At 35.5% G+C, this 17,062-nt stretch overlaps 2 protein-coding genes across 2 annotated transcripts; both read left to right on the forward strand.

Moving 5' to 3' along the window:
- Window positions 1-894: 894 nt before the first annotated feature.
- Window positions 895-2,882, forward strand: LOC146138226 (uncharacterized; the record flags this gene model as incomplete). The annotated part of the gene is made up of 4 exons (XM_083394538.1): window positions 895-1,035; window positions 1,103-1,258; window positions 2,138-2,257; window positions 2,761-2,882. Coding segments are annotated over exons 1-4 (459 nt in total), but the record flags the coding sequence as incomplete, so codon positions are not given.
- Window positions 2,883-3,351: 469 nt separating this feature from the next.
- Window positions 3,352-6,070, forward strand: LOC146138227 (uncharacterized). The gene is made up of 4 exons (XM_083394539.1): window positions 3,352-3,358; window positions 3,577-3,777; window positions 4,599-4,852; window positions 5,133-6,070. The coding sequence occupies exons 1-4, from the start codon at window positions 3,352-3,354 to the stop codon at window positions 5,325-5,327; spliced, it is 657 nt and encodes a 218-aa protein (XP_083250665.1). The 3' UTR covers window positions 5,328-6,070.
- The last annotated feature ends 10,992 nt before the right edge of the window (window positions 6,071-17,062 follow it).

Genomic DNA, 17,062 nt, shown 5'->3' on the forward strand with positions numbered 1-17,062 from the left:
TGTTAGTGATTACCGGTAGGCCTATACTAATTACTGATAAGTAAGCATTTTGTACTAATTGAAAAAAAACGCCCTAGAATTTTTAAAGTTCGGCGCCTATGTGACATATTAAAAAGACAGCAACTCGTAATTCAAATATCTAAAAAATAAAAAATCCACGTTTTATTTATCAATATTCATATTTTTTTTCATAAAATATCGAACATGGCGTAGCTCGACTCGTAACTTTGCGTAGCTCGACTCGTAAAAAAAAAAAGTTCTGTGTAAAATTTGTTACAGACCTTTTAATTTTGTTCTGGCTAGTTTAAACCAAACAAACGAATGTTTCTTCACGCGTAAATACTTTGTGTCCACCTCCTTGAATTTAAATTAAGATATCAGTTGCATATTTACGCAAGAGATCGACGGCAACCTCATGTTTCTTAAGATAACACGATATATCACGCCCAGTTAAGTAACTTTGGGAGTCTTTTTCATGCGTTTCGGTAAGGTATATTATTCTACTTTTATCTCAAATAGGAGGCCATACTACTCTACTTTTAGGCCCAAATACCATTCTACTTTTAGGCCCAAATAGGAGGCCGTCAGTTATAGTCACGCATATGCTGTAAACATAACACACTATGTGGAATGATACCATAATACAAAGTGGTGGGACCCCATTAAATTTCACTTTCTTTCCCTCTCAATTAGCCAATAGAAACACGCGGTTTGATTTAAAGTCATTCTGCGTTTTTATTAGTTTTAGACGTTTAAAAATTACTATAAAAGTGTCAAATTTTATATATTACTGTTTAATTTAATTAAATTTAGTGAAATGTTACAAGTTGGACAGGGATGCATGTTATTCGATAAGATTGGGTCGCGACCCTGTCAAACAATTTTATTTAGTATTTTTCAGAATATTAGGCTTATTTTGAATGAATAAAGATATTCAAATTCTGTAAACACAAGTCCTAAAACGAAATTTGAGTATGATTATAAGTATAGGCATATTAGTAAGTTCTCTGCTGGTTACATGTAACACCCTTATCGGTAAGTTGAATCACGATTTTTAAATGTGAAAAACCTTCAAAAGTTAACAAATCGGCTTATTTTTCAGCAACGTGCAATACCAATTTTTCCGATTTAAAATATTCCATCAGCCAAGTCATTTGCCCGCCCAACTGTTGGAAACAAAGTTCCGATCTTTGTGGGACAGACTCATATGCCAAAGGCTCAATATGTTTGGCAGCAATGCACAGCGGTTTAATCGATGGTAAGAGATTAGTAAATCACAGAGAGATGGTAGGATCATTGGAATTGGTCGGAAGTATATTTGCGAACCTCGGATATGCATGTTAAATAGTATTGCGGCACGGTACTAAACATTTTGTTAGCAAATGCATTGTTTTGTAACTGTCCTACTATTCCATGTTAATTATAAAAATGTTTTCAACAAAACAGTGCATAATATTTTTTCAGAATAACGAATAAATGCGCCGTGTATTAAAAAAGACTTTAGAATGGCGCGTGTGGTATTGCAGTAAAGGAGAGATTTAAAAAAGACAAAGCGCGAACCAATTTTTACGCTGCCATTTTTAACAAATCACGTATATTCACTCTTAGCTGATCTGGTTTTGGCAAAAGAAGAGATGCCCCTTAACAAAATGCCAGTTTTTAGTTTTGTTTTTGCAGAATTTGCAACACCTTGGTAGTATGCTGAAGGTTAATAAAGGATAACGTAGCACTAATGTAGCCTGTTGCAGTATACCGGTAGCCGTTTGTACTTTTTGGCATAAAAAGGCAACAAATACACGGTGTTGGTGTTTTAATTTATTTATTTTTCTTAAAAAAGAAAATTATATATTTTGCAAAACAATTGGCATTGAATTATTTGTTGTAGGATCTGTGCCTGTTAAGCTTTATCTTCAAAATACTGAATTTTTTTTCTCAAGTCAAGCGATACAACAGTCAATGAAATAGCCATACTCGTGATCACCACCTAACGGAAAATCGGTGCACGCGCTTGTATGCGAGCGTTGACAGTTTGTCACTGTAATGCTGTGCGAATGTATTTAAGCGTTGTTTCGTGGCCATATCTTAACACTGGGAGAACATTTTTATATACCTGCTTAGTGATATTCGATTTTTTTAGATGTCGGTGGTTACGTTGAAGTCTTTTCCAGCGACTCGATAGGAAGTTACAATGGAAGTACCCGTTATGCTGTAGTAAGTCACACCTGCACCTCATCCGGCCTGACGTACACCTTCACAAGTGGGTAGCATTGTTTGAAATTTATAAATACACTAGCTGGGGCCTAAAAGAAAGTCATAAGTTTCTGCTTTGCGGTCTGCATGTTAAAATCCAAGCCTAAAAAAGAAACAGAAACCGAAAATGATGAGTCAGTTTAAAACAACTGGAGTCCGACCAGACCTCGAAATTAAAGTTGTCTGGAATTCCCGAATCCGAGTACAGCTTTTCCGAGTTTTAACTATACCGGTACGCCGTGTCCTGAGCCTGTTTCAAACATTATAGACTTTCCCGAAGCACGTTACTAAAAATGAGTAGGATATACAGAAATCCAGTCATAGAAGCATTGTGTAGATCAGTGATTCTTTAACGTTTTTCTGCGATGCCGGTACCATTGTGCCAATTAAAATAAAAACGACGCACAGTTTGAGAAATACAGGTATAGCTTTTCCAAAAATACTAACGTTTATCTATGCTATTGGAAATTTAGCTAAAATCCAAACGGTAAATTTTCATACTTTTTTAAGTGAAATGTTCAACCAATGGAAACAGCGAATACGCTTTGAACAAAGTAAAGTGTCCATCAGGATGTCAATCATTAGCACCACGTTTATGCGGAAACATTTTTTATAGCACCACATCTCCAGTGTGCACTGCAGCGGTCCACAATGGAAACATTAAAGGTAATTGGTCGCCAAATATGTCCACACTTTTTGAGATTTTTTTTTTCTTGTTTACTTACATAACATGGATGTAAGCGTTTATTTTCTTACTACCTTGTTATTTCAATATTTCGTATTTAGATGTTGGTGGAGAAGTGACTTTTTATCATTTGAAGGCAAGAACTGTATTCAATGGATCATCAAAAAACAGCATAACGTCACGCAGTTGTAAGACAGCTAACTCGTCTTTTAGCTTTTTTAGTAAGTATAGGTTGCGTTTTATTTTTGTTTTCACTCAGTTGTTCGAACTTTTGTTAGAAGTTGCATAGTGGGTATAATATTGTTACAAATTAAAAGCTACGCAGCACACAGTGAAAGGCTTTCTTACTATAAACTAGATTTAACTTAAAACGTTTTGCAAAATCCTAAGATTGCGGTACACTATACAAATTTGTCATGGTCAGTGCGTGCATTTTCGTTTTTGACATATTTTGTGCTGATAACAAAACAATATAGATAGACCTTGCAGTTGTCGTTTGAAAGGTTGAATCACACAATCAACATCATCTAACATTCTGTTTCATTTCAATACTATTTTAAACATATTTGCTTGAATTCGCAATGTACTACCTGGAAACAGTTAAAGATATTAATGGCCGAATAATTTACTGTATGTTTTAGTTTGGGATCAATTTGGCCAAGGTTCGATCGGCCCAACTGGTCCACAGGGAATCGTGGGGATTCCAGGGTTGTCTGGACCTATCGGAACATTTGGTACAAAAGGAAAGACTGGACCACCAGGTCCGATTGGACCCCAAGGACCAATTGGGCCCAACGCTTCCATTTCTGAAATTGACAAGCGAATAAAATTAAAAATAAACGGTAGGGAAACAAAAGTGAGATAGTTTAGCATAGTTTCCAACATGGTTGAAACCAATTTTTCTTAACCCTTTGTGCGTATAGGCCAACTTTCATCAAACTTTCTTATTTCGCACCCATTTCCACTGAGAATTGATTTTAGTGCCCACCATAAGGTCATGTTTTGGAAAGTCAAAGTAAATTCTAATGCGAAACATCTAAATATTTAATACTAAAAGTATGTTTTTTAATTAATTCGTAACGAATTACGTAAAATATATTAGGTTTAATAGTCAAACAAGTGACAGCCTCAATATTTACAACTAAAATTGAAATACTAGCAAAGCGCAAAAATACATTCCAGTTGGCGGAACGGTATTACAGAAAATTATATAAATCTGCATCATATAAAATTAAATCCTTGTTTCTTGCAAACCAGTGGTTTTTAAACTTTTGAACTCTTTTTGATTCTTTGGCATATTTGAGGACCCAATTAAGTTTTAAAATGTGTAAAACTAATTAATATGGCCGTACAATTTTAAGATGCAGATAAAGGAGACTAAATGTGCTCCTACTAATATAATAATTTATAATTAGCTGAATTTAAACCAAGTTAAGCTAACCTCAAACTTTATGACATAAGTTTGAAACTTCAAGACCCCTTAAAACTTCAAGGCCTAATGTTTGAAAAAACACTGATATAAACTATTAGGAAAGCAGGCATTATATAGTTCTAGGAAACCGTCTTCAGTTTTTCTTAGTTTGGGTTAGTTTACAAGCCAAAAATCCTCCAATTTAGCGACTAAAAAGTGTAAAAAATGTTTTTTTTTAAATATTTTTTGTAGAATATTTGAAATGCTCTGGTATTATCATCAACCACACTTGCTTCTGGCTTCCCACTACAGTCACTGCTTTTAACCATGGTACTCGTAAAGATGATGCATTCAAGCTTTGCAAGTTTTTTAAGGGGTCGCTGGTCGATATCGAAAGCGAAACTATGTACAACAAGCTGTACACATACATTCAGTTTGCGTGGAATATGTATATTGACAAGGCAACTCTTGATTATGTGGACATATGGTTGGCTTCGACGTTTGAGGTGCCTATTAAAGTTATGGTTTAAAGTGCAATCACTGCCGTGTCAATTAATTAACAATATATTTTACTGTATTGTTATTCAAATCTATTTTCTTTTATGAATAGTGGTAAAGCATAAATGTTAAAAATGGTTGAAAAATTGGTCCCCGTGTGTTATAGTTAGTTGAAGCGTTTACCAAAAGTAAAGTTTTTAATTTTGGCTTGCATCGGAAATTGCGCAAGTCGTTAACGTTATTATATTTTAGAAGAACTTCTTGTAACATTAAAAAAAATTGTTACAGAATAATACTGTGCTGAGCTCGACAGGAAGTCCTACTTACGTCCGTTGGTCTAACGGCAGTCCAACACAAGGTCCAGTCGTTATGTGGCAAGTAGCTACGAATCCCACATTGGCTTCCAGCAAAATTGGTTTATTCACCGGTAGCAACACAGTGCACACTGGCCCGGTTGCATTGTGCAAGAGAATTGCCTTTTAAACCATATTATGATTGACTTCTATAACTAAACGAAATACTCAGCGTTGCCCAGGTTAAATAATAATTACCAGTTAAATTCAACTGGTTAAGGACGAATGGCGTTGTACTGGCGATGTGAATCCATTACAATTGCAATAAGCGCGATAATTAAAAAATTTCCCCGAATTTTGCGTGGTTAAACACAATGTAATAATCTTCATAAATATTGCATATTACTTTGTAACGTACGTGGCCGTAATTTTTTGTCGCTGCCGATTGTGTCCGAAATTGGTTAGCTAAATGTTTTACGTAATGAGACACGAAATAGGCTACCCGTCGTTGCCCATATGTTAAAATGAGTATTCCCTTGCTTAATTCTAACCTGGCGTTCGTCAGGTTATATAGAGCAGTGGTCTTCAACCTTTTTAACGAGCGACCCCATTTTGAAATCTGAATTTCCATTGCGACCCCATTTTGTGTCAGATATGAATAAAAATATTTCAATTAATGCTGGAACAAAGTAACACGATTGAACATGAGTAAATTAAACACAATTCCAGAGAACTGTGGCTACACATGTTCGAACATATAAATTTGATTTTAACAAACCAACGATCACAAAAAATTCCTTTTTCAACAGTATATTGCGCTCAGTGCGATGGTTGCGCTTGCACAGTATCCCCTAATTTTTGCAAACGCGTCTCCACGCATGTCATACTTTACTTTCAAGCGAGTACGATGTTTCGTTTTTGTTATTACGCTCATTGCGCTGAATGCAGCTTCACAAAGCCATGTGGTTAAAAACGGAATTAGTATTTCAATGACATAATTAGACAGAGTGGATTCGTTGATTGCACCACATTTATTTGGCAGCTCTTAAGAGCTAAAAACAGCAATTTTATCTAGAACAAACGAAAGCTTGTCACGTTTATTAGTTTGACGTTATCGTACAGAAAACTAAATACATAAATCGTACTAAAACAGCAGGAATATGATGAGGTATGGCCACCGCACAAAAATTTTAGGCGACCCCACTCGGGGTCGCGACCCACAGGTTGAAGACCACTGATATAGAGTATATACCTGTACGAAGTTAATTTTAACCCGGCGTTGGCAAGGTTAAGTATATAGATTGTTTACCGCAGTATAATTCTAACTGGTAAAGAATTACTGGCGTTATTCCGGCAATAAGGCTATAGTTTTCGAAATGATATTTAAATTTTGCGTGTTTATTGAAAATGAAACAAGTCATTATGCTGTAATCTGTTTATCACTATATCCGATTATTCTAAACTACGTTTGTGAGAATTGACATTAACCAAAAAAAAAAAAAAAAAAGTGGTTATCGGAGAAAACGTAGCCTGCATTGTAAAAAACAAAAAAGCGTTGGTCGTCCGGTAACTGTTTTCCGTGTCTGAGGCCGCATGCTGTTACAGCAGATGATTTAAAAAAATGTGACAATTTAACAAGCAACCAAATTGCAATGTTGTGTTTTGTTTCTGAAATAGTACGACTGAATACTCGACAATAGACACAGCACTTTGCTAGGCACGTCACACATATTTTACGTACCGAACACCCTATCGTAAAATTTGTCGAGTTTGCGTGATAGCGTAACATTCAAGCAAATACGCGATCCCGGTACCAAATGAGTCAAACCTAAAAATAAAGTTGCTTACTACTGTTCGAACTGCTGGAATAAACGCGATATATTAAGAACTCTTTCTAAATTTTGCGTGGATAAATGTTACACAGAATACTTTATTCGTTTTGTATGTGTTGCTTTCACCATTTTTCACTTGTTTCTCACTTATCTTCACTCTTGTGGCACATTACATTTCACCTGTTTTATTTCTTATCTTTCACGTTTTGCATTGACACCTTTTTCTCATCGCTTAGGCTTTTGGTAAAGATTGTGTGGATGAAGACAGCTAGGTTTGAGGAGAGAAGATTCATTCGAAACTACCACAAAACGTTCGAGCCCTCTTGGTGTCGCTGGCTGCAAACCGTTTTCGCCTTTATGATTTCGCATGTGTTCTGACTGCATTTAATACAAATATTAGACGCCCCGTGTAGCGTTCAGGCATCTGTAAGGCCGTTAATTTAAAGTTATTTAAACACTGTTTGAAGCCATTACGTTTTGGCCTACCTCACTATCAAATTATACTCGGAAAGATTGTCTGATATCCGTGTATGTTTCCTGATGCTCAAGCAAAGTATGTTGATGACAACCCGTGTTGCAGAAGTATTTGTTCGACTTGAGAGATATTCAAGCAAACACGTAATACCGATACCAGTGCCGAATAGCATACAATGTAAGGATCAGTATACCGAGCTTAAAATTAAAAAATGCTTATTTTGGATGGGTAAGCACTAAACATAACATACTGTGAGAAAGCAAATTAGCTTAAACCCGTGACCGGTTGAAAGTAAGAATTGCAATAACATTTTTTAAAAGAATAGCAAAGTCGCTCGCTTGAGCCGCGCCAATCGCTCGATTCTCTGAGAAAAAGAGACTTTTTTACTGTTTTAAACACCAATACGTGTTTTACCATTTTTGTATACCTTTGCTAAAGCCCATAATTTGAGCATTGTGGTAATTTAACATGCGACCAAATTGCAATTGTAAAGCGGCCTGTACTGGAAGTAGCTAGGTTCCTAGCTGCGTCTCACGCTGCCTCTGCTTTTAAGGTGTAACACCGATCGTGGTCAAAGTATTCACAAAAAATGTAAATCCTCTAACGAATTACTTTATTTTGATTGAAACAATCAGGAACAGTTTTTAAACCGTGTCCTTATAGCCCACAGTGGCAGCGCAGCAAGCTGTGAAAACATGATTGTCAATAGCGTAACGCAAAACTATGACGTAACTAAGTCACCGATGTGGTAACGAAGAATTAGTAAAAAACAATAAATCTTACCGAGTTATCGACAGTTTCAGGCAAAAAAAACAGTTCACTGCAAAATGTGCATATACAGCCAAAATGTACATACATCTGCAGTATACAAATGCAGTTACTTTAATAAACTTATCATGATGGTTTACTTTTACTTAAACACCTTTAAGTACATCACCAGTCAACAACAAGCAAAATAACTTTCAACGAATTTAACTAGAACAGCTTACAACAAAATGACTGAACAAAATCATGAACAATATCACGATACGCAACCATGCATCAAATGTATTATTTTAACAGTAGGGGAGCGTGGAGAAATTCTTACGCAATGTTGGGTCATGTTTCCGAAATGGAAAGGATTCTAAATACTCCGCTATACAACACAACACTTGGCTAAGCATGTGGCACTTCAACGTACGTAATAAAAAACCTTCACATAGATCGATCGTGAATCAATAACAAACGTAAAACCTGTTGTAGCAGCAATTTTTCGACCTGCGTGATATTTGAGCAAAATGTAATCCAGGTTAAAAATTGTGTCAAACGTAAGAAAAAAATCAGTTTTGAAAATAAAATTGCTTTATAAACCAAATCTTTAAAGCAAACACAAAAAACGAGCAAAATTAAAAAAATAAATAATTAGATTGTACAATGGGATGGTTTCCACCACTAGAGGCGTTGCGTGAGTCAGATGAACGGTTGCGAGCGCCTATCTTTTCCATTGGTTATTCGTTGTTTTCAGTTACGTGTTTTCGCGCTTTGTTTTTGTAGAATCTATTGTGAAGCTAATTATTCGTTTTAAGTTAACTTTAATTCATATCTATAATCATTTTTTATTCTCAATTTCTTCAAATACTGGTAGCGAGAAGTTGTTAAACATGTACTGTTACAACTTTAATTTTGTACTTAAAATAGGGTTTCGGTTAAAACCAGGAAGCATTTGCGTCAACTTTAAATTATAAACAAAATGTAATAGAATATTTATGGTCAGCTAGTTGCAAACAAAGTTGAAATAAGCATTTTTATGAGGGAATATTGTAGTTTTTGTGGTACTGCTGTTTTTTAACCTATAACTTTGCATTTTGCAAGTTGTTTCATTCACAATTTTTAACAGACGTTTTTAATTCAAAAATATATCTTCTATATGGTATTCTAAACAACATTGTATTGTTTGTGCACTTAAAATTTTCACCAGATATTTATTTTGTACTCAACATTAATTTAACACCTTTTAATACAAGATACCTCACATCTTAGGAAAATATTCGAGTGATCCACATCCTTTTAAAACAATTAACTATTTGTACTGTTTTGAAATAGGTGTAATTTTGTAAATGTTATCTTATTATAGCCTTTTTCACAAGTGACCCCATGTGGTTTTACAAAAGTTGAATAAATATAGCCTGGAGCCCTAGAGCAGACACTATCATGCAAGCTTGTGTATTTGGCTGAAAAATCAAGCACTTGCTGAATTCCAAAGAATATTTTAGCTACAGAACTGAAATCTTACATCTTGAGTCACAAAGAAACCGTATATTTGTGGAACAACGCCAGGACAATGAAAGAAGTTTGTCAGTTTCCAATGTTACAAACAAGTCACAACTACAATGAATCTTATCATTCTTTAAACAGTAGTAAAATCTCTAGAATAATATTGTACTGATTTTAATATGAAATTTAATTCGCAGCGTTTAGATCAACTGTATAATTTTGTTTCATTTCGTATCATACAAAAAATAAATGCATATCATGAAGTTTAATAAAACAAGCAAAACTGTTGACTTTTTGTTAGGTGTGAACTGTAGTATGTGACATCAAGAACATGATTAAAAGTGTTTTTTTAATGCAGGCTCGTTTGAATCTTCCCTCGTAGAAGTTGTATTTCCAGATTTGTCTGTTTTGATTCCAAACCTATAAAAAAGGTATAAATAATTTTTATAAGATAATGATTATTATTTATTTCAACTAAATGAAACACTGTTAAAGAATCCCACAACTTAATAAAAACTGCATATAACAAACTAATTTAATCAGCGAGCACTAGAGGTAAAAAATAAACTTTTACCTGTTAGATCACTTGGAAAGCAGCATCTGCTTAAATTGTATTCCAGTACCAGTTTCTTTAGTTCCATAAATTGTTAACCCAGGGAGAGAATGCATAGCAGGTTTAATATTACCAAACAAGTATTTTCTAGAAGTTTACACAAAATTCTCACTAACTTCAGAAAATTATAAACAACATTATTAGTAAAAATTGACCAATATATCTAACTTCATTATGGTAAACCCTTTCACTTGGTAAATGCATGTTAGTTTAATGCACTTTCTGGATCAATAACTAGAAGCTTACCCCAAAACATACCACAGCCACCTTGCCAACCAAATTTCTCGTGAAAGATTTTCTGAGTGTGACAACAAGCTAAGATCGTGAACTAACTTCAATAACAATCCAGTCTTTGATTCGGGGAATGGAAAGGGCGTAAATTACAACAATTTATTGCCAGGACAGTTTGATGACTGGAAAAAGCAATATTCATATACTTGTCTTTGCGATAAAAATTAAAAAAATGGTCTGATAGTGACTACAGGGATAAACTTACCAGTTAAACCGGTCAAAATGTCGCAAATGGCCCTGATAACTGAATTATCGACCAAATAGTGCCATTCTCAGACCTATCGCCATTGTAAAAAAATGCGTCTTCATCTGAGTCGGTCCGCGCGACCCCTAGTGGTGGAAACCATCTCTTTGGCTTAAACCAACCCAATTTGTTTTAAATATTCGATAAAAGCATTCTAACATTAGGGCTACCATATTTTCAGCACCCAAAAAGAGGACATGTTTTACTGACAAGTAAAACGAAAGTAGAACTTTTACGTTTTAGTTTGACGATGTTTTATATTTCCTTCGTAATTGCTGGCAAAAGTTACAAAAAAAGCAAAGCAAAAGTTACAAAAACAGCAAATCAAATTTATTTTTTAGATTCAACCCATGAATAATTTGCGGTTCCCTTACCTTTTGCCAATATAATTTTTAACGAAATCGGGAAATTTTTTACACGAAATATTATTGAAATTATATACAACGGAACCAAGATGCTCAAAAATAATGCAATTAGGCTGTCTCTTTCTTTGCACCATTGTGGCTGCATCAAGGGAAAAATGCGTTCAACATTTACACTTGAAGAAACAAGACTTGTTACAAGACGTAATGGAACACTAAGGAATATTCTTAATGCCAAGAACGTCTCTGTTAAGACCTTGCCTTCAATAGATGTTGGAGTATGACTTGATCGCCACACGAACACGTCTCCTGGTTCGTTGTTGGCTTGCAGAGAATGCACAGCCACAATTCCAAGATTGTCTATATTGCTGATATGCCGGAATTCTCTGATGCTAGGAATAGCAAAATGGTCAAAGGCCGTCCTCTTGATAATGGCCTCAAAAGATCCGTTTTGAAGTCTGATTTGTTGGGTAGTTACTGCACGAGCTTTGAAATAAGAATCGACAAAAGGGCAAGATTCCTGATTTTCAAGTAGCCGATCGGAAGCAATTTGCTCTCTTGATGTGCCTGCACTAAACGGGACGTGGATTCGCCACGAAGGTCTTGGAGCTGGCGGGAGATACAGTTCGTAAGAATCTTCGGATTCCGGGGAACGTTCGTGGCTATTTCTTCTGTAATTGTTTCTTCTTTCCGATGGATATCTTCTTATTGGTGGTGATCTTCTGCTTGATTGTGATCTTCTGCTTGATGGTGATCTAGATCTTATGGGCGATCTGGATCCTGAAATTCGTCTAATCAAAGGTGGAGTTCTTGGACCTCGAGATGGCTTGCTCAATTGTATTTTCGCTGTATGATTAGCAGCTGCTGAAGTAGATGCTTGAAGTCTATCAAGATTAACGAAGGGTTTACGTACCTTCTGGACAGGAGAATTTCTGCTTGAATCTGAGCTCGCAGAACTGATTGGCGAGAACTCTGGTTCTCGGCGTACAAACCCTGTTCTGTCCGCTTGCTGCGGTTCGGGTGAGTAGCCTCTATCTGGTTCAGTCACAAAAGCACTCGAGTTTGCTGTCTGAGTAGTAGCTATAAAAAGCCCCTATCTCTCTCTCTCTCTCTCTCTCTCTCTCTCTCTGGTTCATATTGATTGAACACGCTATTTATAGACGAGAATCAGTTAAGAAAATTTCTGCGATAAAGAAAGATTTACGTCATTAATTCTTATAATACTTAACAAAATATCACGTGATAACAAGGCGTGGTCTAAACCTTTTTCTCTCGACTCTTATAGACGGAAATAATATTTTTGTCCAAATATGGCTTGAACAAAAGCGCTTCGCTCTACATTGCGACGTAACTGGCGTTCGATTCTAAAATAATGGATTGTTGACAATAAGGCGAATTTCAAAACAAAGCGCTCACATTAAACGGATATACGTAACATCACATACAGCTCTGACGCATAAAAATTGGTGTAACAAGGCATTCGTTGCAAACTCTAGCAAGAGATATCGGCAATCGAATTTAAACAAAAACTTTCCGTGACGTAACATTAAGGCGATAAAACAAAGAATTAATTTGATGTGCTGACGTGTTGCGACAAATACTCCCTTTGCAAAGGTTTTGCAGTCATTTCGAATATATAGGAATGACATTATTTTCCAATTGTTTTCGTGTGTTGTGTTTCAGCTGTTGTGAAATGCTTATGGAGCATTGGACGCGAAATTGTCCGATCATTCAACGCATTTGCGCAATTGTTTTTGGTTCGATTCCTGATTCCTCGAGAAAATTTTCGTTTGTGCCTGAACTGGCAAGGAGGATTTTGATGTCAGCCTTCGCTGGTTGCTTGAAATGTGTTTCATCGACACGCCAGAGCAGTTTGCTGTGGCTTTTTGCTTTTCAGGAAATCTGTGCGGCTTGCAGGAGAAAATCCCTGCACGGTGCGTTGCAATTCTGACGTCACCAGGAAGCCGTTGTTTTTGCGCGTTGCATCTCGATCTATCGCTTTGTCCAACGCTTGTTGTGTTTGTTTGCTGAAATTTCAAAATATTTTTCCGGCAGATGTGTGTTCGAAATTATCTGTAGCAACACTCAGTATTCAAGTTATTTAAATTTTGGTTATAGACACACATATTTTCTATACTTATATATATATATATATAGGCACGACAGGTTACATTTAAAGTTTGAGACAATTAATTACTGGAATATATATTTACTCACGTTACACATCTTTTGCAATTCAATACAATTTTAAATTTTATTGATTTTTAACATTGAGCAACATTTCCTTAAAAATTTTGCATTTTTTAGTTTGCACAATTTGTTCAATGTAAGTTTTAAAATAACGACGCATCACAAGAAAATACGCTTTGAAATTGCTGCTTTTTCACTATTAATTTTAACAAAGGCAGGTAATGGGCTTATCCCTAATTCGTGTTTATAGACTTACACGATTTTGAAGCATATATTTCGCGTGTGGAAAAAATCATTATGCTTTTCTTCGAGGTATTTAAACTCGTGTGTAAACGCGGCTGCGTGATGAGAGAAAAACAGACAAAAACCCAAAACGTACCAAATGTTTTAAAGAATTCGGAAATTTAACACGAAATTATTTCGTGCACAACAAAATTAAGTCGTGATTCACAAGTTTAACGCGTTGATTTCAAACTATTGAGCTCCAAGAACAAAAATTAAGCTCTTTTAACATTTGTCAAAAGATCGTGCGATCGACGTTTAAGCTTAGACTTCATAGATATAGACTATACATAATTTGCGAAATGCGATACATAATGGTTTGATAAACAGTCGCATAAAAACAATTTACAGACCTTTCAGTCGATATTTTTACTTATTATATATATATATATATATATTAAAAGTATAATAGATTTTCACCTGATAAACTAGGCAGAATCAGTTATTGTGAAATCCATAATTCCGTTTCGTTTTCCATGATTCCAAACGGTGGTGATGTCTTTATCGGCAACGCTTGTTTGTATTTCGTGTTTCGAATTCCAAGCAAATGCTTTGCTGACGCTATGGAGCGTCTCTTCACGTATCTTTCGATGAGATTATTTTCTTCTAAAGCTGGCTTCTTGCAAGTTCCAAACATGACAGTTTTTAGGCGGTCGCTTGTAGCTGGAAGGCACATCTTTTCTTGTCCATAAGATATATGCGGGAAAATAGAGTTCGTCGTCCGGCTTCTTGGGAAAGCAGTTTGCAAGTGGTCCGCGTCGTCGATTGCAAAGTATTTGTTCGATTTGAGGTCCAACTTTTACTTGAGCTTCGTTCGGCACTCGCGGGCATCAATTTGAGGAGGTATGGGTCCGATTAATGAGTCTTCATTTATATAATTGCCAAGATGAATCGACCACACTCCTACAAGATTTGAGATGGCCTGTCTTCGTGAGGCCATTCAGGTCCAATTCTTTCCTTTAGTTCAGATACATGAACAGTCAATTTTTGCTGTCTTCAGTCAAAGCTGTAAAAGCCTCTCTTCTGGTTCATATTGATTGAACACGCTATTTATAGACGAGAATCAGTTAAGAAAATTTCTGCGATAAAGAAAGATTTACGTCATTAATTCTTATAATACTTAACAAAATATCACGTGATAACAAGGCGTGGTCTAAACCTTTTTCTCTCGACTCTTATAGACGGAAATAATATTTTTGTCCAAATATGGCTTGAACAAAAGCGCTTCGCTCTACATTGCGACGTAACTGGCGTTCGATTCTAAAATAATGGATTGTTGACAATAAGGCGAATTTCAAAACAAAGCGCTCACATTAAACGGATATACGTAACATCACATACAGCTCTGACGCATAAAAATTGGTGTAACAAGGCATTCGTTGCAAACTCTAGCAAGAGATATCGGCAATCGAATTTAAACAAAAACTTTCCGTGACGTAACATTAAGGCGATAAAACAAAGAATTAATTTGATGTGCTGACGTGTTGCGACACACTGTTGGTTATAATGCTAAAGTAAAATTGCGCGATCTTTAACAGATCACTAAACATTTCTTTGGTTCTGGAATGCTGGAAATATTACCGGTCATGCAGTAACACTGATAGTTGTAGGCTAGGCCTACAAAACTCACATCTCACACCTTTGGGCCTTTTTACATGTGAGGTTCTGTTGTCTCTGGCGCAATGTTTGCAACAATGTTTTGCAAATACCAATCAAGAAGGTATAGGGCTGGTAGGGCAGTTTGTTGGAAAACCTTTGTTAAACCAGTAATTCAGCATGTTTCATGGCTACGCAGTAATATTTTGGAACAAAATACAACGTCCTAACATACAGCAATAACTGGCCTAACATGCGGCAATAAGTCAAGTCTTTGTGTAAGTGACAGTCAAGCAAATTTATGGTATCGTTGGTCCACCGGACGTTTTTACTCATCGACAACTCATATGATTATTATTATAGACAAGAAAAATAACGACACAAACTTAAGGTTACTTTAGAAAAGAGGTTGACTTGAAGTTGCATGTTGCCAAATAGGAATCTACCATATGAAACATCAATTTAGTACATACAATTTATTCACGAAAGATGTAGCAATGTATCGACTTCGTTAGATCTTGCGTTCCGAAATACAAAAAAAAAATCTGGATCAACAAGTGAATTTAAAAAAACGCGGCAGATTCTATGTTTGGAATGCAACCCGGTTTTTACCCAATTGTGTTACAGTATTTTGCACGTTGAACGTATGACCAAGTGTTGCCATTCGTGCTAAAAATGCGTAATGCAAGTGTGACTTAAAGACCAGTTGTATGTGAAAAACATTAGAACCACGTATAACACGTATGATATCAAAAAGACAGCAGCAAATTGCTCTTAAATTGAAGTTTCCATTATTTGCTTTTAAGTTGCATACTTGTGTCGTAATTCCTTGTGGCTTGAATTTTCAAGGTCTACCGGTCCGCAAAATTTGTTTTGAAATTGTACCGGTCCGTAAGCTATTTAAAGTTTGAGAACGACTCTAGATCAACGTCTTGCCTTCTTCGCATAACGATGTATCCCAGTGACTTTTCAAACGTTTGAATATACACTCTGACATTTAAATCAGTACTCATAAACTATACGCAATGCTGTTCAAAAGCTGTAAAATAATTATTTATAATATATTATATTCATTAAAACTCAAAATCAGTAGGATGTGTTCCAGCTTGTATTATTTAGCCAGTAGGCTACATTTAAAATATGTTGTGCAAACCACCTAAAATATTCGCACGAAGAGTACTTTGACCATTGGTCTACACTACATCAAGGTTTATAAACTTTTTAACAAAGATCATTAAGAAATACTTTTGATTTGCCGGAACAGGATTGTAATGACATTCTGTTCACATTATAAAACAAAAAGACCAATTTTGAGTTTTTTGAATAAGGACATTGTGATTTCATCCCAACAAGAGTTAGATCTAAAATGAATGGTTTCTTGGTTCAATTGAAGTCGTTCACAATTAGCAATCAACCATGGAGGTCCATTGAGAGCTAATTTGAGAGCCAGTTAAATTAAGATCAAATTATTATGACTTGACAATGCTGAAAAAATGCTGAAAAGTCTATCCAAATAAAAAGCATTGTAACAACTTTTGTTTGCATCAAAAAAGTCATCCAGACAAATTACAATACAAGCATATAACGTTTTAATATATCCAGAATTATGTCATGTATCATAAATATGCGGCGCCATAATCGCAAAAATATTTATGTCCAGATTGGTTTTGCATTTTTAGTATATTTAAAGACAAGTTTGTAGAATAGATTAATGTTAAGTTTAAAATACTGCCCAACCATTTTTTCCTACAACTTGGTTATTGTCTAAATAAAACAAAAATAAATGT

Source organism: Ascidiella aspersa, chromosome 7 (genome assembly GCF_963924565.1).
Source record: "Ascidiella aspersa chromosome 7, kaAscAspe10.2, whole genome shotgun sequence".
In the NCBI taxonomy this organism is placed as follows: Eukaryota; Metazoa; Chordata; class Ascidiacea; order Phlebobranchia; family Ascidiidae; genus Ascidiella; species Ascidiella aspersa.